Source organism: Scleropages formosus, chromosome 23 (assembly GCF_900964775.1).
Source record: "Scleropages formosus chromosome 23, fSclFor1.1, whole genome shotgun sequence".
In the NCBI taxonomy this organism is placed as follows: Eukaryota; Metazoa; Chordata; class Actinopteri; order Osteoglossiformes; family Osteoglossidae; genus Scleropages; species Scleropages formosus.
Window position 1 is genome coordinate 9,032,993 of NC_041828.1, and position 23,192 is coordinate 9,056,184.

General features: G+C 52.4%; 1 protein-coding gene across 4 annotated transcripts in view; it reads right to left on the bottom strand.

The window, feature by feature from the left end:
• Positions 1-1,271: 1,271 nt before the first annotated feature.
• The window catches only part of rapgef5a (Rap guanine nucleotide exchange factor (GEF) 5a), a 60,094-nt gene continuing 38,173 nt past the window's right edge, over positions 1,272-23,192 (bottom strand). For 3 of the 4 annotated variants that reach the window (XM_029248194.1, XM_029248193.1, XM_029248196.1), the window contains 15 exons: positions 16,737-16,815; positions 15,478-15,622; positions 13,663-13,760; positions 11,381-11,411; positions 10,717-10,795; positions 9,513-9,662; positions 8,759-8,856; positions 7,927-8,049; positions 7,532-7,710; positions 7,330-7,420; positions 7,083-7,133; positions 6,325-6,412; positions 6,135-6,199; positions 5,962-6,016; positions 1,272-3,813 (listed from right to left, as the gene is read on the bottom strand). In XM_029248194.1, coding sequence (XP_029104027.1) covers positions 3,695-3,813; positions 5,962-6,016; positions 6,135-6,199; positions 6,325-6,412; positions 7,083-7,133; positions 7,330-7,420; positions 7,532-7,710; positions 7,927-8,049; positions 8,759-8,856; positions 9,513-9,662; positions 10,717-10,795; positions 11,381-11,411; positions 13,663-13,760; positions 15,478-15,622; positions 16,737-16,815 — 1,451 coding nt within the window. In that variant the 3' untranslated portion in view covers positions 1,272-3,694. The remainder of the gene's footprint in view (positions 3,814-5,961; positions 6,017-6,134; positions 6,200-6,324; positions 6,413-7,082; positions 7,134-7,329; positions 7,421-7,531; positions 7,711-7,926; positions 8,050-8,758; positions 8,857-9,512; positions 9,663-10,716; positions 10,796-11,380; positions 11,412-13,662; positions 13,761-15,477; positions 15,623-16,736; positions 16,816-23,192) is intronic. The other variant, XM_029248195.1, reaches the window with a different exon arrangement.

Sequence of the window (23,192 nt, forward strand, 5' to 3'; positions counted from 1 at the left end):
AGATCCCCAGCGAAGCTTGGTGGAACACAGGTGCAGGAAATTATCCCTTCTCTACGGTCCCAAACGCCACAATTAAAACGGTCTCAGCGCGGTTCTTACTGGCACCTTCCGGCATCACGCTCTCCCCCACCCCACCAAAAAAAAAAAAAATACAACAGTCCATTTGATCTACTTCCAAACATTGCACTCCAAGTCCAAATGAAGTCTGAGAACTTTCTCAGAGTAAAAAAAAACCCTTCCTGGGCCCAGCTGATATTTAGTCCTCCATGAAGTTGCTTCTACCTCATTTTCACTGTATGTGTGTGTGGAGATTTTTCAGAATTTACTTGTGCAGACGGTTCATACATGCATTTGTCTTCGCAATTACACACTTTCATTGGAAAGCTCATAGATGAAGAGGTGACCAGTTCATTTTAAGTAGTCCTGTGTGCAGATACATGCTTCTTTTTTGTTGTTTATACATTTACTCTATCTATTTTATATATATAAGGCAAGGGCTGCATGGTGGCACAGCAGGTAGCGCTGGTGCCTCACATCTCCTGGGCTGCGGGTTGGAATCCAGCTCAGTCTGTGTGGAGTTTCCACATTTTCCTCACATTCATGCAGGTTTTCTCACACTCTCCAAAGACACAGACATAACAAAGACAGTTTCCGGAGAACCGATGACTTTATATTATTTGCAGCGTCTCTGTGAAAATGCGTATGTATCCGATTGCTGTGCGACGGTTTGACAATCCTGTCCTGCCTCAGACCGTTTCAGGGTGAGACTCCAGACCACCATGACTCTGCACTGGACAAGCTGTTCAAAAAAATTTAAAAAAAAAGGCAAAAGGTGCAAAATGATATGAACATTAATGGCGATTACTTGTAGAGGTGAGGAGCGGTGCGGTCCATTTAGATAAAATCAGGAAATCAAACTGTACCGAACAGCAGGGAGTTGCACCAAGTGCGGTCGGTGTTACTGTACTCCCACAGCGGATTCAGGTCTGATAAATGACATGTTTTTAAGGCCTCCTACCTGTGTTGCACAGCATACCTAAGGCGTGAGTACAGTTCTCCACTGTAAACCAGGTGTAATCACACAGCATAATATATGATGTGTTTTTCCACTGCGCAATGTATAAAACATGAGTTCAGTCTAAGTCTGAATTGCAGATGCAGCACCACCTTGATCGCATCTCTTGACTATCGCCGTCAGCGCCTGCGGGGACGCCCCCCCGTAAACACACCGCTCGTGAGGCGTGACCGAATAAAGGCACCCGATACCCACATAAAACCTTTTATTATTTTTCGTAAATTTTGCCATTACTGTAAAAATGCATATAATTAGAAAAGAGCTGTGATCAGGAAGTCGGGGGGAACCGTCATGCTGTCAATGTATTGCTTTGTATATTTTTTCAATATAAATAACAAATCAATCACTGCAAGTATATTTACAGTTTCCAAAGAGTTAGTACAGACCGTCATATTACACTCCCATTTAGCTGACTGCTCATGTTTTCATCACATCCTTTAAACTAATGTTTTACAGAACAGGCCTGCTTGCCAAAAAACTCCGCAAGCTGCAACGAAAACGATCCTTTCTGTGTACATGAGAGAGAAATTAACGGAGACGCACGAGAAATCATTGTGGGACGTCCTTCCGTCGGTAGCCCTGAAATAAATGGCACGCTGTTCAGAGAGCTTCATCAGGGCCACAATCAAAACATCATTTCTCAAAGAACAACTGTACGGTATAGAGTTTCTCAAAGCCCCCTTTGTTCCCAGGATCCCCGACTCGGCGCCCGTCCACATGCGGCTCGTAATGGTCCAGAGCTTGTGTACATCATCATCATCATCATCATCCTCATACAAATACCAATACATTTTTTTCCCCCAATAAATAACAATTATTAATGCCCCACAGGTCAATCAATATTCACAACATTTTTTTTTCTTACAGGAAATTTACATGGGTTCTGTGTAAACAAAAGTACTGACATTTTACAAGGTTTCATTAATACTACATGGTGGAAATCTAGCGAAAACATGTCCCCCCCCCCCCCATTACACATAAAAGAGAGGACAGGGCTGCAAAGAGTCCAACGAGATTTTCACATCTCTTTCTGTCAAAACCCAGAGACTGTTCCTGGCCTCTGCCAACCTCCGCTTACGGAAATGTTCTAGGATGGAGAGTAGAAGGACTGTCCTGAGAATGTCACATGTAAACACACCATTCAGTCAAAGCAAAGCAGTAATACTGATACTTACACTGGAACTTTTTAAAGCTTAAGATATCAAAATGGAAAGGCTGTCTTTTTTTTTTTGTGTGTATTCTTATAACTTGTCACTTTTACGAACATCTAGGTCCTTAATTTTGGGGGGGAAAAAAGCCAAGGGCTTCCTGTGTAGAGAAATGCAGTTGACGCAGCGTGGCTGATTGTCCAAGGTTTCTTGCTCAAGGAGAAAGCAGTTAGTGAAAACACACACCTCACAGCTGGCCTGCACACCGGTCAGTAACTGCAGCAAGACGCGTGACAATATCGAGATCCCAATGTTCAAAATAAGGCATACCAGCTGCGTAAAAATCTTACTCATACCATTTAAAATCGTTTTCGCTTTTTATTCTGTTTGGCACCAATTAAAAGAAAAATATTATTACGATTATTATTATTATTAACATCTACAAAGCTAAATAAATAATTTATTAATTTTTTATACACATAGAAAACATGGCACAAAAGAGGCAGGGTCCTCTTTCCTTAGTTTAAAATAATTCCTCTTAATTTACGTCTTACAATACATAACGGAGTGTAAAGGCTGGTATCCCGGACCCCGAAACGCCTTTTCGAGGGGCCTGTGGTTTCGGTTAAAGTTTAATAAAGTGGTGCATGTTGATCGCACAACGGTCTCTTCCCGGGGAACACGGAGAGGACGGGTTCACCAGCTTATCGCGCCTCTTTCGTCTTGATGGAACAACACGGTAAAATCGGATAATGCTTTTTGCTTTTAAATTGCAATGAACATTACATGTTTAATTTAGTACGCCGCTTTATCTGTTCAAGGAAAAAAAAAACAGGCGCAGATAGTTGCTAAACCCAGCCCAGAGTGTACGGTGAGGGGAGTCCGTCTCTATACGCTTAAGCTGAAAATTCATCTCTTCTCAGTTAATACTGCTGCTGCTGCTCCAGGCGCCCTGGTCAGTGAGTGAGGACTCCCGAAGGAGCGCCTGTCCCCTGTCCCTGTGTCCACTATCCTGGCTGAGCTGAGCTCTCCTCCGGCTAAGAACTCGCACTCCCGTGGGGACCATCCACGCACCCGACGGCGCGCTAAACCATGGTACTGTAAAGCGCTCCTAAATGTCCATAAAATGTAACGCTTGCTTCCTCCCTCCCAAACGCCACGGTTCCCGGTGTATTGGACCTGCGTGTATCTGACAGTTGTCATGTGTGGAGCTCGGGGTTTGGACACAGGGCTCCTAAAAGCAAGGGTGTCCTTTGGTCATTGCAGCCTCCACATCAGGGCTTTTGGGAGGAGGAGGAGGAGGAGGAGGAGGAGTCTGTCTCCCCCTAGTGGCTGAGGAGGCGAGCGCAACGGACACCCAGATCCCAGAGCGGCCGAGCGTGGACTAGAGACGCCGTGCAGACTGCGTCTCGTGCGCGTAGGGCTGCTCCTCCCGCTCCCCATCGCGCGCCGTGGGCCCTGCAGGGCCGCCCTAGGCCCGGGGCTCCAGTCTGTGGGAGAGTTCGAAGAGGACCTGTTGATTGTCGATGACATGGAGGTAGTGCACACAGGAGCGCACCTCGGGGCTGTCCCTCTGGGCCACCTCATTTCCTGCGTAGGGAGGAACGCACAGGGTCACGGCCGATCGGCCTCACCGGCACAGCCACGAGATTAGAAGCACGACACTTGACGTTCCCTAAATTGAAGATGCCAGTGCTCTGATGCCCCTGTTCCCTTTTCAATGCGAAGGCACACAATATCTAGAACCGCCTGTCCCAAGCGGGGTTACGGTGAGCCGGAGCCTAACCCGGCAAAGCAGGGCACAAGGCTGGAGGGGGAAGGGACACACCCACGACAGGACACCAGTCTGTCGCAAGGCACCCCAAACAGGACTCGAACCCCAGACCCAACACAGAGCAGGCCCTGGCCAAACCCGCTGCGCCACCATGCCCCCTTACCGCAAACGTTTATCCAAATAATACACACACACACACACACACACACACACACACACACACACACACACACACACACACACACACACACATATAAATAACTGCCTTGCAAACTCCACACAATGAAATAAGGAAAATCCAGTTTTTTTTTAATAACTGAGCGCTTGTTGGCCAACAGAGGGCGCCAGAGGCACATATATCAGTTTCAAGGCTGTTCTACTGAAATTGCATTACAGTATTAAGTGGATCACTGGGGTGGTGAGGGAGGAGGGGGACAGAACAACACTTCCATTGTGTTGTTTTCCTAGCAGGGGGTGGCTCCCTATCTACTGATCACAGCTGCCCGTGTGTGTTCCACCTCGGAGAAGTCTATTAAATGCGTAAATTGAAAACACATCAGCAGACTACGCCCACGGGGTGCGGCGGCAGGGTATTCCGGCCGCGGAGCTGCCGTCAGCGCCACACACCATGCCCGCCTCTCCCTCAGCATCTGTGAGAATGGGTGAAACATGGTGGGCCGCGGGAGGACGACAGGGCGTTTTTTCAGCCTTATGGGGTGAGTTATGACGCAGAGGGGTCCCTTAGAGACCACGGAGGGCCCGAACAAGGGGGGGGGAGTCATTAAAGGAACAAATTTGTCTTCAAAACACATCCATTATCGCCACTGCCTGCGTACCGCGTTCCGACCGAACGATCTGTGAGCCCCGAGTCTGGAATTAGCCTGCTCAAAATGATCACGGAGACGGCCTGCGTACGGGGGAGCCGCGGTGCCGTTAATGGCCTCCTGCCGTTCCGACGAGAGGAGCGACAAGCCCCCCGCCGCTTCGCGCTCAGCCCCGAGTCACCAGCTCCTCACCGTTATCGCTCGTCCGATCCCGAGCAACCATCTCGTCACACCGGCAGTACTCATCTCCTCACCATGACAACCCGTCTGACCAGGTGTGACCATCTCCTCACCGCTACATTTATCCATTTAGCTCACGCTTTTCTCCAAAGTGACTTACACTGATTTACCCAGCTGTTGCTTTCACTGGAGCAATTTAGGGTAAGTACTTCGCTCAAGAATACGAGAGCTGAAGGTGGGATTCGACCCTGTGACCTTCAGGTCCAAAGGCAGCAGTTCTATCCTGCCCGCGGTGACAACCCATCTTGCGCTGAATGTCCACCTCTGCAACATGACCGCCCACCGACCCCCTCGTCACAGCCACCGCCACTGAAAAACCGAACCATGACCAGCCCCTCATGCCATCGTCCTGCCAAGCGTGAGCCACAGTCCTTCGCCGTCACCATCGCCTCAGCAGTGTAACTCAAAGATATGCGTAGCACACACAGGAGCAGGTCAGAGACAATGGGAAGCAACGCTAGCAAGTCTAGTGTCACATGAACACATGTGCAGTAAACCTGACGCTGCATCAAGGGTAATAAAAGTATTTTCAAGATAAAAACTTTACATATGAAATAGTGCATCTGGTTCTCACTGTCTCTGTGTAACACACACACACACACACACACACACACACACACACACACACACAGAGAGAAAGGAAAGTACCACCTGTGACCAGTAGGGGCGCCAACTGCTCACAAATCACAACCCTTTCCTTCTTCTCACACCACTTACACATTTGCTGTACCACCAGCACCAGCCGGTCCTTTAAAACCAGCAATCGGCCTGACCCACAGCGGTGTGCGGTGGGGACACGCGCTTTCCCCACTTGGATCGCACGTCGCCGCACGGCACGCGGGGGCTCTGCGAGCGCTGGGCGCCCGCCCTTTGACGGCACGCGTAGACGGGGACACCCACCCATGTAATCTGTCTGGCAGTGGCGGATCAGGCGCACCGTGTCGGCGATCATGTGCTGCGGGAAAGAGGGACACGCACTGAGACTGCGTTTTCCAAACAAAAGTAAAGCACAATACAGGCCCTTCCTGCCACTCGCTGCCCAGGGCCCAGGGCTCAGGGCTCGGTTCACTCACCAGCTTTTCAAAATTGACCAGATTATCGAGAAACGTCTTGTTGCCCTCGTGGATGAAGGTGATGTCTGAAATAGAGAACGAGCGCAGCTCCAGCAGAGGCGAGAAACGCGTCAGCGTCCGATACGCAGCGACGCAGACGCGAACGCGCCGACTTGAGCTCGAACCCGCAGAGCACGGGGCAGCTCCTTACCCTTCAGGAGAAGAGGCATGAAGGGGATCTTTGGAGGCTTCATCTTCTTGAAGGCGTCCCGGTAGGCCTTGTGATTGAGGGACGGGTCCTGCAAGGCGGGGTAGGTAGCACACTGGTTATCGCTACTGCCTTTGCACCTAAAGGTCACAGGTTTAAATCCCACTTCCTGCTGTAGGGTCCTTGATGAAGGTACTTACCCTCAGTTACGCAACTGTGTTAATGGGTAAATCACTGCAAGTGACTTCGAGAAAAGGATCGGTTAAGTAAAGCAGTATAAATGGGACACGAGTGTCAGCCGCAGCAGCACCCCTCCTGGGTTGACCCTGCCAGCGCTCACCTACAGGGTCCCACAAGTAACTTTACGTTATGGATGTGTTATCCATTTGCATATTTAGTAATTCAGATATGCCACATACTGCCAGACTTTTAACGTTAGCAGAAAAAAATAAGTATGAAATTATTTAAAAATAATAAATATTGCATTAAATATACTGCTTATTGATGAACATTTAACATAGGGCGGCAGGAGGCACAGAGGCTAGGGCCATCATCTTTTGGTTCAACATTTACTCTGAACCGATACGGTAAATATACCCTGCTGTATAAATGGCCAATGGGTCATTGTAAAGTTGACTGCAACCCTAAGTGACCTTGGAAAAAAGGGGGCAGATTAAAAAAAATTAACAATAACTTAAACCGCGTCAGGTAAACAACGGGTTAGTTAGTTTTCGAAAGCCTGCATCACACCGTAAACTTACCGTTAGCAGCTCCAGCTCCGAGAACAGCTTCCTGAACTTCCCTGGAACTTTCTGGAAAGCGGAAATGGAAAAAGTGAACACCAGAGGGAACGGAACCTACAGCACATTGTCCATTGTGGAATTTAATGGTCATCTAAGTGCAGAACGGTGTAGATCTAACAATAAGTGCCCACAAACACAGCGGTGCGACACACACACACACACATACACACGCGATACGCAATGCGACAACGAGCACACTCCTTACCTCCCACGTCTGACTGAGGCGACTCACCGCCGCCGTGGTGAGACCCATGATGATGGCGAAGGCCGAGTTCAGATTCCTCTGTGCTTTACAGCTGAGAGGCGAATGGAATTATTGATAAATAATCATAAACAGTAATAGATAATTATTGTGTGTGTGTGTGTGTGTGTGTGTGCGCGCGGCGCAGCACGGACTGGAGACTCACTGGGCGGCGATTTTGATGAACTTCTTGATGAGCTGCACACGCTTGGCCGTCGTGGCGCACAGCAGCACCTCGGTCGTCACCCAGAGCTGCACGTCGTTGGTGCGTTGCAGAAGCAGCTCCAGCGCCACCGTGCGCCCGCCGCCGGCCTGCCGGCTGAACGTGTGGTAGATCAGCTCCTGCTGGGGGGCGACACGGCAAGGACGCGTGAGGCTGCCGGGACGGCGAGACGCGACACCGCGGCAACTTCACGGGCCGTCAGCTGTCGGACCCTCTTAGCCGAAGGAAAGGCCGCGCGAATTTACGGTTTCGCTGAGAAAACCAACAGCCCCCCGCTGCCCGCTCTCTGAGGGTGGAGCTCTTTGGCGACGGCTCCGTACGCGCGGTTTGTGCGCTACCTCGTGGATGGAGCTGAAGAGACTCCAGTCGAAGTTGGTCAGGGCGACGGCCACATCCCAGGTGTTGAGCCCCAGAAGTCGGATGGCCCTCTGCCCGAGCTCGGCGCCGTCCGTCAAGGGCTTCTGCGGGGGACATTCAAACAGCGGACGTCACTCGTGGAGTTTTCCTACGAACCTTTCCGCGCCGTGCCCTCATCCGGTTGCGCGTTGTCCAACGGAACCGACCCAACCGCCCCAGAGGGAACCCTGGCGACCGGAGCTGCGAAAGTCCCGCTGCCCTGAGGACTTTCGTTTCTAGGTTCCTCTCCGCACCTTCGAAACACAGTCCGCCTGGGAATGTGGATTATTTTACTTGCATTGTAAGGGGGGCGTGGTGGCGCAGTGGGTTGGACCGGGTCCTGCTCTCCGGTGGGTGTGGGGTTCGAGTCCCGCTTGGGGTGCCTTGCGATGGACTGGCATCCCATCCTGGGTGTGCCCCCTCCCCCTCTGGCCTTATGCCCTGTGTTGCCGGGTAGGCTCCGGTTCCCCGCGACCCCGTATGGGACAAGCAGTTCAGAAAATGTGTGTGTGTAATGGGGGGGGAGTCATGGCTCCACCAGCCCTTCGAACACAAGACCCGAACGGACAAACCCTAAATGCGTGTATTCCTGTGAGCTGAAATAACAAGCAATCTGCACTCGTTGCTCCAAGTACAGCGTGAACACCTCACGCCTCCGCTGTCCCTCTGACCGTCGACCCTCTCAGATTGTCAGTCCTGAAACGGACCTGTCGCAGAGGTTCGGGGCTGACAAACGAACGCGTTCGAGAAGCGACGGGTACGGGAATTTCGTACCATGATTTCGCTCATGTCTTTCCTGCATGCCAGCAGCCTCCCAGGGGCTGTCAGGGACTCCGAGAAGATGCTGTCGTGGGGCTGAAGGAGGAGCTTCTCTGCAGAGGTGGAACGAGAGAAGGAGCTCAGACACCATGAGATACTGATACACACAGAGGGTGGGGGGGGGGTTGTTTTCTAAAGTTTCTATTTGCTGATTTACCACCCCCCACCCCGTGACGCCTAAGCAAGCGCTCCTGGATGACCAGCTGCTTGAAACAACTGATCCGCTCATCCAAGGTTCTCGCATACCGCAGAGCATCTCCAGATCCTCAACCCAGCAAAGGTCTCCATGAGACCCCCCCCCCCCAACAGCCTCTCCCTCCAGAGGAGGCGACCTGCAACTCTGCATCAGCACCCGGTACGGTGGGCATCGTCACTCGCGGCTTATTTAGACCGCGCTCAAGTCGACCGTCTGGCACAACCGCCATCCGCAGTCAAGTCGAAGCTTGGCTTGGCTTATGCACAGACGTGGAGTGCAGGGCTGTGAGCAAATGCTACAGGGACACAGTACGAGTTATCCCGCAATGCCCAAGCAGAAAAAATGCCCCGACTAAGTCAGCGACGAGAAGCATTAATACCTCGTGCACTTAGCAAGCACTAAATATAGCGGCATTTCCTTAAAGAAGCGCTGAGCTTGGCAGCTGCTGGCGATCCAGGTGCTCTGGGTCTTGCTTCTTCGTTCTAGCAGCAGGCCGTAGAGGCCAACGCTTACCCCCGGGGTAGGTGACAGCCACCAGGACCAGGTCCTCCTCGCTGTGCTCCATCTTCTCGGCCACAATCCGGAGCAGGTCCTGCGCCAACACGGTGGCCCTCGTCCTCAAGCTCAGGTACGAGTCCGCCGTCACGTACACGCGGCACAGGACTGGGGGGGGGCGGTGAAGAGACACCCAGTCAGACAGCAGGTCTCGCCACCATCTGGAACCCTTGTCCCCTGTGACCCATTAGCCATTTATTTGCTTAGTAGATGCCATTATTCACAGCACCTTAAACGTTCGCCCCTCCATGTACTTCTTGGCAGAGCGTGAGTACTTCATATCTGCCATGTGACCATCTGCTCTGAACTCTACTTCATTTAACAATGAATGAGTTCCAACTGTTGTCTGCTGCCAGGCCAGCGGGTAGCTTAGTGCTTAGGGCACTGCCTTACACTAAAGGGAGCGGGCCTTGAATCTTCACGCCCGGGCAGTACCTCTGACCGAGGTACGTACCATGGACAGATACAGTAAGGCTACCCGGCAACGTGAAAGGCACGCTGTCTCACGGCGCCTAGGTGGTGTGAGAGGATGTGGGTTTGAGTCTCATTCAGTCTGTGCAAAGTTTGCATGTTCTCCCCTTGGAGTGCTCTGGTTTCCTCCCACAGTCCAAAGACATGCTGTTCAGGTTCTCCCACAGTGTGTGAGTGACAGAGAGAGTGTGTCCCACTGATGTATGGATGAGTGACCCAGTGTAAGTAGTGTATCTAGCAGTGTAAGTCATCACGGTGAATAAGGTGTGTGGGCTCATAACTCTAGTTCATTGGAAGTTGCTTTGGACAAAAGTGTCTGCTAAATAAATAAATGTAAATGTAGATCGCTGAAGGTAACAGGGTGCAAACCTATTACTATAAGTAACCTGGTAGAAAAGTGTCTGCTAAATAAAGGTTAAGGATAGTAACGATGTATTTTACACATGGTGATGGGATTACATCCTAGGCAGAGGAACAGTACTTCCAGTGGTTATACGGTTATAGTGATGGGTACTGCTGAACGTAGACTGCACGCAACGTGAAGATGCTACACACACTGGCTTCCGGGAGAAAAGACGGTTAAAACCGCGCAGCGGATCCCGAGAAGCTTTCCCAGGGCCGAGGTACGGCGGCGGGGTTCGTGACGCCTCCGGGCCACGCGGACGTGCGAAACGAGCACTTTGCTGCCTACCTTCCCTGGGCTCCGTCTGCATCCCTCGCAGCTGGAGACAGTTTTCCTTCAGACTCAATTGGTGGAAGAGGGCCTTATTCTGCACGCGGTGGAAAGGAACAGCGCTGAGCGTGCTGTGCATTGTGTCAGAAACACAACTTTTCAATATCGCGCTCTTGGAAAGCGTCCCGCAGGAAATGAGCTAACAATGGCAATGCTGAGCAGCGACTCCTGGAGCGAAGGGGACGCCGAGCGCGGACGCCCGGGTTCTGGCTGCGGGTTCGAATCGTATTCGCATCGACAAATCGAGCACCGGGGATAACATCTTATCACCAGTAACTACGGTCACGTCCCGTTACGCGCAAAACACATCTCATTTGTGGGGTTCGCCCCATCGTCCTACGAACATATGTTTTTGTATGGGTTCGGGCTCCTCCGGGTCAGGTACGAGACCGGCCGGAACGGACTCTTTCGTACGCTTAAATGCCGCACTCTCTCAGCAACCGTTACACCCAACCTCCCTCTAAGACCCTAAACCCGCTTCGTTACGTCACAGGAATTGTCGCACTTTCGAGCGAAAGCGGTCGAGCTCGTCAGCATGCCGGATGAACGCCCCGCCCCCCATTTTACCATGAAATACTGGTTAAAAAGAATGTCAGAAATAACCACAATGAAATTCTCTTACCTTCTTATGCGGTGAGTATTCATCAACCGTGCTGGGGAGAGAAAGGAGGCAAAGAGAAGAGCGGTTTACAAAGGGCCACCGGACCGGTGACTGTGCTGCGGTGTATTTTATGTATTTTATGCGAAGGGCTGCATGCAGAATGCGAGGCTGACTTCGGGGAGGAAAAAGTGACGCTCGCGAATCACCTCCTGAATCGTAATTAAACCCCCTGCCGCTCACATCACACCGTCAATAAAAAGAGCGACACGATTCCCGCGAATACGACTGTCCGCGTTCCGTCGTGCATGCCAACTGATGTCCTGCGGACGAGCCACGTAAGCGCGCGGCACGGGAGGGTCACGCCTCCCCAGCCAGCATCGGCGATCAATAGCGGCCTTTTAATCGGTTCTCCAGCAAAGGCAGCGCGATTGATTCCTACAGACGTGGCGAGTCTGGGACACTGTGCTGCGGCGCCGCATCGCTTGGTTAAGCACGTGCTCTCGTGCAAAGCAACTTACACAACTTCCAGTTTTTTGTTCTTCGAGTATCTCCTGGCCTCCACAAGCACATCTTGCTGAGTACATTCTAGAACGGTACGCAGCCTGCGCTCTTCCTGCCATTTGAACCTGCGATGTCCCGTTCGGGCGTCCGGTTCGGACGGACCTCGTTTTTCATCCTCTCGGACACAAAGGCTGCTTTGGGCGCCGTCGCTCGACCTTCGTTGTGTCCTCCATCTGGGCGTAAACACCGACCGCATTCAGTCCATCTCTGGACCGCAGACCAGCCTGCTGCCCCCACACGACATCAATCAGACGGGACCTCCGGTCCAGACACCGGCTGGTGGTGCTTTCATGTCCTCCCCCGTCGGGAAGTGGAGACTAAACAAACAGTCGCCTATGTGTGCGTCTCCGTCCCGAAATACACATCTTCCTCCTTCCGTTAACTCGTATTCGAACCCCGTGTTTGTCAATTAGCGTGAGCACCCTAGGGCTTATTTCTGAGCTGACAACGTTAGGCAGTCGAGAAGCCGAGGTCACGTCCGGCGAACCCTCCTAGCAGCCTTCCGTCCGCCACCCGAGTCATCTCGGTCACGGATGTCACAGGCCGCACCCAGGAGGCCCTGCCCGCTCGGACCGCGTGCTCCTCGGTGGGCTGGACGGGGAGAGCGTGTGCTGCCGCCGCCTCCGCCTCCCGTGACTCACTCCTGGGCACAGATTACTGTCACCGTAGCGGGCAATGTGCGGTGAGACGAGGGGGATGGAGCAAAACACGGACGGAAAGAGTTCGACTCGCCGCTCTTGCGGTGGGCAGTTTCCCCAGGTGTCAAAGGTCTGGAAATACTCTAACAGGGTATTCATTTCCAGGAAACAAAAGGGTAAAACCACCTCTCCTCACCACATTTTGTCCACCTTCACCTTCTTTTAATGTTCTTACATTTATTCATTTAGCCAAAGTCCTTACTCAAAGTAACCTGCAATGTTTGGCTTGTATACTACACTACTTACAATGATTTACCCATTTATTCAACTGGGTATTCTTACCCTATCCGGGTAAGTACCTTGTTCAAGGGTACTACAGCTGCGGAAAGGATTGGAACCTGGGTCCTTTGACTTCAAGGTGATGGCTCTAGCCACCGTGCCGCCCGTCTCACCTTACGTACATACACCGGTACGTAACACATGATGAAAGGAACGCTGGCGTCCTTTAAAAGTCAACCGAAAAAAACGGATTGAGAGAAACAGCCCTTCCTTTCTACCACGCCCCACCCGACGAGCTGGCACCAAGGCCCGGGGCAGAGCCCCCCGTGGCGCCCCCCCTCAAATCCCCCGGGTGTTTCCCATCTGCGCGCAGGATGGGCCGCCAGCTGTGCCGGGGTCCGGGCGGTCTGGCGGGACGGACGGCCGCCGTGTTCTCGGCGCACGGCGGCGTGAATCACGAGGCCGACCCGGCGCGTCCGTTGCGTCCTCTCCCCGGAGTCGCCCGCTCTTGTTCTCCGCACATCTAAACGCCGCACTCGACTTGAAAGTGCTGCACGACGCGGAGGGAGAACTCTGGCTTCTGGGAGATTAAATGCTTTTTGTGGGATAAAAGATCCATGCGAAGCAGATCTGACTTGATGCCTTTATGTAATGTGCTATGGGAATTTTGCTCTGACAAAGAATCTGGAAACTTGTAGAATATCTTTCCTTTTTAAATCGACTCAATCGGCGTGAACGGAAAAAAGACAGCAAAGCGTTAAAAAGGGTCATCCCCACCGGGTTACGTCAGCAGTTGTGAGCGGGACAGCGGGGCCCGGCACTTACTGTCTGCGATGCATCCGCAGCAGCTTCTGAAATTCCTTGAGGTCCTTCTCCAGGGTCGGGTACTCGTACAGGTCGTCCAGGACGTAGCGATACAGGGTCTGCGGGTAAACGGGACACAAACGTAGCGTCAGAGCGGGCGGACCGTACGCTGGGGCCTCACCGGTACCCAGCCTGGGCACCGCCCCCTAAATGAGTTTCGCTTCGCTGGGCGTGCAGCGAGACACCGCTCCTTTCATTACATATGCAATTATATAAAGCCTTTTAGAGCACCGGTTACAGAGCATGTGCCCAACGAGCCGCCACGTGCTCGCGGCTCCTCTGCAGCAGCTCCCAGAGATGTAGAGCACAAGCTGTCCAGTTTGTCCAATACAGATGTTACCCAGGCTGCCCAGATGGACTCGCACCTTTCACCGGTTCTTCACGCTTACATCCCAGTACCGCAACTGGAATACCGACTAAGAAACAGGACTTGGAAAGTTGCACGATCAAGTCTTAAAAGGGGCTGCAGATGAATTTCAGAGGTCCCCCCCTCTACGTGAGTAAATACACTTGTTTGGATGAGTAAGTTTTGGAGTCTTGGGGTGTTTGGTCAAACAGGACTCGAGGCTCTGAACTTACCCAGCGTCCCGAGTGCTGCAACCAGCCTATCTGATTAAACTGCTGCATTGCGGGAATTGGGGCCATAATAAGAAACCACCGGACCCATACACCACTTCATCGGTCCGCAAAGCACCCGTACGGAGAGGAGACTGCCTGGGAAACACGTTTCTGCATCCATACCTGTTCACCGCTGCCAGGAAGGCGAGCGGTTTATCTCGTGTGTAAAATAATGAGCGGCGGTCATCCTCAAATAGACCGTCACTCCAGTGGCCTCTGCTCCATCACGTTGCCATGGTAGCAGGTGGCAGGAGGCGGCAGAGTGCATAAACACATCTTGCTTCACTGTGCTGAACCTAATGTTAAAAATACCGCCGATGTAAGGAAAGTGGCCAACTTGAGTTTTCCCCCCCAACTATTGTGACATTAGGGATGCAGAAGTGTACATTACTTTTGCTCGGCTGAGATTGTTTCGGTCTTGTTTTGTACGCGGTATCGTTTTAATGGTGTTTCAATGTCCGCCGGAGGCACAAAGGCAGAAAAGCCACTGGCTCTGGTTGGAACGGGAGCTCGCTGCACTATGATAGGAAGCTCCTACCAGGAAACTGTAAGATCCCATTCATCCAGCACCTGCGGAATCACTTTTGATTCATACAGGATACCGATGCAATTCAGCGTGCTGAAACCAGTCAACCAGTGCGTGCGTTCAGCAGCCAGACACTCCGATGCATCCAAATACAAAATAAGTGTTCCTTCTGTGAAGTTGCCAATGCACGTTTTCACACATGGCTAATTAGATTATTAGTTTATGAAATGCCTGCTATGTGGACAGACACACACCCACACGTTGGGCGAAGCCGGCGTGTCCCGAGCGTGGTTGCGGCGAGCTGGAGCCTAACCCAGCAAGAGAGGGTGCAAGGTTTGGGGGGGGGCGCACACCCAGGACGAGACACCAGTCTGTCGCAAGGCACCCCAAGCGGGACTCGAACCCCTGACCCACCAGAGAGCAGGCACAGGCCAAACCCCGCTGCGCCACCACACCCCCTATGTAGGCAGAGAGAAATTCTAAATTTAAAGTTCTCCCAGAAGTGAGTGAGTGAGTGTGTGTGTGCGTGAGCACATCATTTGTATACTCTAGGCAGTACTTGCAGCCCTGCCCCCTCCCCACAACTATGCGACCAACTTTCCAGTGAGCGTACAGTGCGCTGTGGGACACACCTTCATGAAGAGCTTCACATGTTCCTCCTCACGCAGGAAGTCCCTGTAGAGAGCGGTCCACTGAGACACCAGGTGCAGCACTTTGCGTTTGCGGTACAGCACCTCTCTCCCTTCCTCCTTCCCGCGGCACCTCTTTGTGCAGTAGGTGAGGACGGGGGGGGAGTCAAGGAGCGCAAACCAATGCCGGACACCGGCCGCAGTGGGGCCGCCCACTGAAACGGCCGTTTCAAATGCGGAGACGGTCAATCTGAGTGGTTGGAGCAACAGATGAGAACGTGCACTTCATGGGGGTTCAAAGACAGCTATTTCCAATTAACCATATACAAACTGAGAAACTCTAGAGCTGAAATTTCACATAAATTAACTGCTCAAGTAGATGAAAAATGTGATTCGTCTTCCTCAAATTCATTCATTCTTTCCTTCCTTACCAGGATCCACCCATCCAGTACAGAGGGCGCGAAGAAGGGTACACCCTAGATGGGACGCTGGTCCATCACAGGACAAGCGCGCGCACTCACGCTTTAAAGTCAATTTAGAGCCGTCAGTTCACCTGAAACTCACGTCTTTGGACTGTGGCAGGAAACCAGGGCGCCCGGAGAAAACCCGTGTGATCATGGGAAGAACACGCAAACTCCACACCGACTGATCCCAATTCAAACCCAATTAATGGCTATTTTGGAGGAACGTTGGTCGTTTCCGAAGCAACGGTGCCCTTGAACACGTCAAATTAACCCTGGTACTTTTCTAAAATTAAAGTTGTTCCACAAGGTGTGGGTGGGTGGGTACCGGGAGAGGCAGGGGGATTGTGTCTTCGGGCGCCCATCTCTGGTGGATGAGACCATGAGGAAAGCAAAGAAAGCCTAATTACTCTCTGCAGGAAACCGCCCCAGGCCATCATTGGGAAAAGGACGCAGATTAATCAAACCGCCTCCAGTCGGCTCCGGCGAGACAGCGATGGGCCTCTGGGTCTCGCATTTGGCGGCGCGACCAAGGACTATCGGAGCTCTTTCCGCTTGAAGTTCATTTACGAGTCCAACGGCAGCGAGGGTGCAAACGCAGAGAGCCACTCCAGCGTTTCTCTTCGCCGGAGTTTCACGGCTGCGGCGAGATGCGGAAACTTGGGAAAGGTAATTTCGTCTCGTGCCCACGACGCAGCGCCTTTTCCCCCAGATATTTACGTCTCACTGCTGTTTCAGCTCTTTAAACAGCCATTAATCCACGTCCCGTGTGGTCGTTGCCCAACGGCACCGAAAGGATATTGCCCCAGCAAGGCCTGGCAAAGGTCATTGGTGGACATGAACACCAGGTAGGTCAACAGGAAGTCATCCAGCAGCATCTCTGAAACAAAGACAGGGACAAAAGTATCTTTACAACTCTGAACACTTTCCGGTCATTTCAGTTTCAAATATACATATACACATTTACAGTATGTCAGTCCATATTTTATATAATATCTAACGTGTTTGGAGGAGGGTGGGTTTGGGGCACCGGTCTTCACCGTTGAGCCTTCCGGGGGTGTCGTAGGCCTAATTCAACAAAGCATCAACGAAGGGAGGTTCCCACCTCACAACCTCAACGAAATACCCAAGCTGGTACTCTGTGGTTCGTGTGGTGGTTGGGGGACAAGGAGATGATTAAGCCACTTGGTGTTGAGTCGAGGAGATGTATGACGGCAATGGCGGATGTCTTTCTCTGTGGCTTCGTGGTGAAGCCGGTTATAATACGCACATGGAATATAACATCTTATCCAGTGTATCTTGAATGTCACACATACACAGCCACAAATATAGATGAGGGAAAAAGCCAACTTTCAAATGTTTAATATTTAAAAAATACAAGAAACTGGCCGTCACAGCTAATGCATGTTCATGTATGAAAGTAACCAGTCATCTAACTTCACTTGACCACATTAACAGAGTATAGAGGATGAACTGAACATTTAGAACCGAAGTGCAACGTCCGGCGGCAAAGCGTACAGCTGTTCTGTCTTTGCACCCTTGACAGTCAAAGTCCTAGTATATTTGTTTTCTACTGCCCGCCCCACCAACATCTATCACCGCCGTGTCCATATGTCACTGCCGGACAACAGCTGACTAATGACCGCTGACCTTCTCTCATTTCTAACATATGGCTGCTTTGCGTTGACAAAACCCTGGGCTTGCTGGGAAACGTCATCCTACGGCGACCTTGGGGGCAAAGTAACAAATGTCGTCTTTGCTCCTCGGGCAGGTTGGCCAGCGCCGTGCTGCCCGCTTGACCGCGCTTGACGTATCGCTCGTCGCGGAGTGAGCGAGTGGGGATAAACCACGGAGTCGAGAGCCCTGTCAGGGCGAGCGGGGAGCGCAGCTCTCGCACGGCTGGATGCCGGAGCTCAGCTACTCGGTCTTCATCGCTTCAAACAAGCCCGTTCGTTCCACGCATCACCGGCGCTTCGACAGTTTCGATCCATCACAGGCACGCAGACCGCGAAGACCCTTCGCGACGTTAACCGCGAAGGATTCGATAAAAGAACGGAATTCCCGAGCAGCAACGGAACGAGAAGGTCCGGCGTTTCGCGGACGCCGCCGGCGAGCTCCAAACCCGGGTTGCGAACCCTCATCCATGACAAAAGAAAGGCAGCGGGCGGTGCGGCGGTTCGAGCCATCGCCTTGCGGTCAAAGGACTTGGCTTTGAATCCCACCTCTTGCTGTAGTGACCTTATTCAAGATGCTCACCCTGCTTTATACACTGCAAGATTTACCTCATATAGATGCTGTACAAGTGGGTAAATAACAAAGTAACTCAGTATACAAACCCGAATTTGTAAGTAATCATGGACTCATGGCCATCAAGTCATCACCTAAGTAATGGTAAATAAAACAATTACACAATAAAACAGCCATCCATGCTGGTGTGAGGGAGAGGTTGGGGTTTAAACGTTGTTGATTCCGTAATTATTTGTAAACAAACACCAATTTGTTCTCACCCGTTTCTCATTCGGGCTCAGCGCCCGCAATCGATGAGAGTGAAGAGCGATAACCGTGGCTCGTACTTCCAAACGGAAGCGTCTCGGGCAACGATGGGCCAGGACCTTTAACAGTCCACGTCAAGGAGCAAGTGCTTGTCTTACATCAATCAGTGCACTAAATCTCCGGCAGAGGACAAGAATCAGATCTGAACATGACCGAGACGTGCATCCGCTCATCTTCACTCATCCCTTCGCACCCAGGACCTCCCGCACTGGATATTCGGGAACAGCCCCCCTTGCTGTTGTGCTCGCGCCGCAAAAAAAAATGCACTTTGACCCAAAGGTCATAGGTTCGAGCCTCACCTACAGCTGCAGTACCCTTCGGCAAGGTACCTATCCCAGATGAATAAATGTAGTGCGTCCAGCTGAGCAGACGGAACACGAGGAGCCCGGCAAGGACAAGCCAGGCACCTTCCTGATGCCGAAATCCCATCACACCTCCTTTTACCCTCGTTACACCCAGTTCCACCATCTATTTACCCTTCCAGCACATGTGCTCATTCATACTTGGCCAGCTGTCAAACACCATATTTTACACAGTACTGCAACATGTCTGAGCATCCTTAAAGGCCTCCGACCCGCTGCTGTGTCATCTTCACACGTCGCATGGAAGCCAACGAGAGGCCCGTCGCCCCCTGAAGTCGGCTTGCTAAGCAGATGTTGGCGCCGGGTGCTTCGCCTTTGCCGGCGACAGGCCGACCCAAAGTGACACGGCGTATCCGAGGCCACCTGAGAGCGCTACGAGGTCCGCCGCGAGGCCGCACCGTGCAACAGAGTTCGCGCTTTCTGGAGTCACCCTCGGGGCACCCTGGAAACAGACGCAGGGAGGAGAGGGGCTCTGCGGAGCCGGGCCGATCCGGCCGGCCTACCGCACCTCTTTGCGTTCTACGGCAGAACCGGGCGGCGCCGCACGACAGCAGTTCTGTTTGTCACCAGAGCACCGCACTGGCACGACGAGAGCACCGGATCAGCACGGGCGCTATAATACGTCGCCCTTTTTTCGGTCTGTTACAGAAATCCAGTTTGCGATGTCCGGGACCAGACCGGACCGACAGCCCGACAGCGCATCCGCTCACATAAGAGGTTCAAATCTTAAATCTGGGATCTCTTGTTGTTAATCCTCATCCTTTTACCGACAGCAGCCATTTGTGTTGTTGTCCTTTTTTTTTGTTCCATTTTCTGGTCCGTTTACGTGCTGCGCGAAGAGCGGGATGGAGCAGACCACGATGACGGAAATCTCACAGAATCCGTCACTGTACACGGTACGCACGCTCCGCAACACCGGCTTGGTCCGCCACACCCGTGCTCTCGTTCCCCATCTCGCCGGCAGTTCTCGCGGAGAGCTGTTCCGTTCCGCTTCTCGTCACGCGCGCTACCTTTCCTTCGTCGGTTCGTCCCCTCCCTTAACTCGCACCACCTCAGATGTGGACTGTAACCCAGCCCACGGTGAAAACAACCCCGTGCGGTGAACAAACACTCATTATTGGGGCTGTCGCCTTTGGATCGGAAGCTTGATCATTTAAATCCCCCTCCTACCATAGTACCTTTCATCAAGATACTTACCCTAAACCACTGCGGTAAAAATTTCCCAGCCATATAATAATTAAATATCAATAACTGTAGCGCGATATCTACTGCCGCAAGCCGGCATGGACAACAAAAGCATCTCACCAACTTTGTACGGCGCATCAAAAATCGAAAATCCCGAGGCTTCCGCCCCACAGAAGGCAGGACGACTACGTAATCGTCGAGAAGACGGACTCCAGATCCCAGCGCGGTTCGACCGCGCGGCCCCTCTGCGCGATCCGCAGCCTGAAACGTGTCACCGGGCAAAGCCGTAGATGACAATCTACGTGAACGAAGGGGGCGAACTAAAGCGCTCGCGCTCTAAACCCTCTAGTACGAGCAGAGCTTTGAACCGTCCGCAGTCGGAGCTGATCAGATCGACAGACCAAGCCCACGTGTCCATTTCTTTCCTAGACGAATCTGGAGTTCGAATACGGCTCGCGAACGAAAGTCAGCCGAGCCGTTTCGGCCGGTCGGGCTGCAGACGGGCCTGCTGCGCATCGCGTAACCTAGTCCGCCTTATTAGGAGTTGGAAAATGCTAACAGAGCCGCAAGCACCCCACCCCGGTCGCCGCGCTGAGCACAAGCGAGCATCTGTCTGTGGAGCTTCTGTGCGGCTCCGGAGGGCGCGGACGAGGAATAATACACCCAGTGTGTCCGTCTTGTGCGGGAAGCAGCTGGCTTTCCAGGATGCGCACCGATGACTTATCTCTCCCTCCATCCAGGAATGCCTAATTGGGCTTTTCTTTCCAGAAAGGTCCGTTCGCAGGGGGGAGAGCTGTGAGATTTACGGAGCGCGAGGCAACGGCTCTGCTCTCATTCGCCTCTGAATTATACATCATTCTCAACTCTCCGCGTATGAATCCAAAACCCAGGAATATAGTTCGGTGGGATGTGCTGCGAAAACGCAAGAGCGGAGGCTCCGACAGAGCCGCTCCACGTAGGGTGGAGGCGTTCAACCAGACGTTCCCCTTCCTGGGGGTAAAACAGCTTCAAAGAATACACCGAGACGTCTGCGTTTGGGGGGGGGAGGACAGCAAACCCTGCAGCGATATCAAGTCCACCGTCTGTCCGTACAGGAGCTCAGGAGACGTCGCAATCCCCCCTTACTCACGGTCTGCGAACAGGAGGACCAACAAAGTGAGGAAACACAATGACAGGTGTTGCCTTTGCAGTTTTCATTCAGTTTGGGCGAAAAAAAGCCATCGTTATTACTTGTTATTCCTCATTTCGGAGAGGAGCACTATACAGAGCGACAGCAGAGTGCACGACACACGTAAAAGAGAGAGCAGCCGACGCGCAGCTAATCTGGTAACAACTGGAAAACCGATCTGGATTCAGCGGAATAAATCACGACGGATCCCGCGATCCCCGCTTCCTCATTACGCTAGAAGGGTATCCGTGACCGCGTATCTTCTCGACCCCCCGGCTGCGGCACCGTCGCTACCCGGCGTGGCCGTGGAGGATTCGGACGGCGCGTTTCACGCTCAGGGGATCGGTGTTTCCGCACAAACGTGACGTCTACGCGTCCGTCGCACTTTTAACGGCTTAGGACAAAGAAATAGTAAACAGGAGCGACTAGAGCAAGAAGGCTTTCTATCCCCTGTGCCCCCATCGCCAAGTTCTAGTTCATCTACGGCGTGCCTTGAACAAGACGGTTTGTTTATTATTCCACAGCCAATACTCCTGTGATCATCAGCTGTGTTCAGTACAGAACCAGGCAAGCAGAGAAGAGTTTCTAATAATAATAATAATAATAATATTAACTAGTCTTTAACTGATACCTCTGTCAAAGGTGACAAAATGTTAGGGTCACCGTGCTAAATGCCCTACAAGCAGTTTGTTCACCAGAGCAATGTAGGAGAGCTCTCTCTCACACACGCACACCGGGCAATTTAGAGTCCCCAGCTCAGCTAAAACACATCTTTGTACTGTTGGAGGAAACCAGAGCATTCGAAGGAGCACAGAGAAAACATCCAAACTTCACACAGACTGACCCAGGTTTGAACCCGCAGCCCAGGAGCTCGGACACATTATACCGAGTGATTAACAACCCCCATGCCCTGATCATCATCGATTCGAGTCTCCGGTCACGAGACGAGTCCAGGTAAAGCCGTCCATCCCTTGAGGGACATTTTCCCGCTATAATGAGAGCAGAAAATGTCATAATTGCAAGGAACTTAAACAAAAGAGCTCGCTGTGGGTATGTGGGACACGTGAGAGCGGTGTTTTCAATTGCTTTCGGCACCGGGCGCATTCCCGTGACAGAGAGGACCACCCGCATCTATGGATCTGCTCACACACCCTCAGTACAGTGGGTTCAAGGTGTAGGGAATGGACCTGCAGGATCAAACGTTACCCCACCCCTACACACACTACACTGACACAACAGTAACTGTCCCATTCCCTCTACACAGTTGGGAAACTCTACCGGAGCAATTTAGGGTAAGTACCTTGTTGAATGGTGCTACAGCTGGAGGTGGGATTCAAAGCTGCAACCTTTGGGTCCGAAGGCAGCAGCTCCAATCACTGCGCTACCAGCTGCGCCCTTCTTCCACAAAGCTCCCTTTTGGGATGCTCCAGCACAGCCCCCCCCCCGTTATAAACAAAATGCCGCGGCGTCCCGTACCCTGCAGTCGGCCCCAGCCGAGGGCAGGGAAGGGGTGTAAGTACGGTGCTTCCTACTCCCTGCGTAAAAGGTGATCGGACACAGATCCTCTTCGGGACAACCAACGGTAAACACGGCCTGCGCGCCAGCGGCTCCGGCCAAGCCCCGCTTTCTCTCTGACGCGTAAGCCAAGGCGCTACCGTCACCACGGTTACGCTGTTTACCTGTTCCAGGGAACCCGCGAGTCCAGTCGAGCGTGTAATGACAAACGGCACCGCGATCATCAGCATTCTGCGAGGCATTCCGAAACGTCGCGCATCTTTTCGCTTCCTCTTCGTGATCGGATAAGATCTGGTCCTCGCCCTCCCTCTCTCTCTCCGCCCGGCGCTCAAGACACATGGCGACACACTCGTTCCATTCAGCAAGAGAATTAGTCCTCCGAGTCCTACCACCACGCCCCTAAGTAAACCGTGCAGAGCATTTCTACGACCCCCAGAGACCGCAGGAGGAGCAGTCTGAGCCGAGGGACAGCCG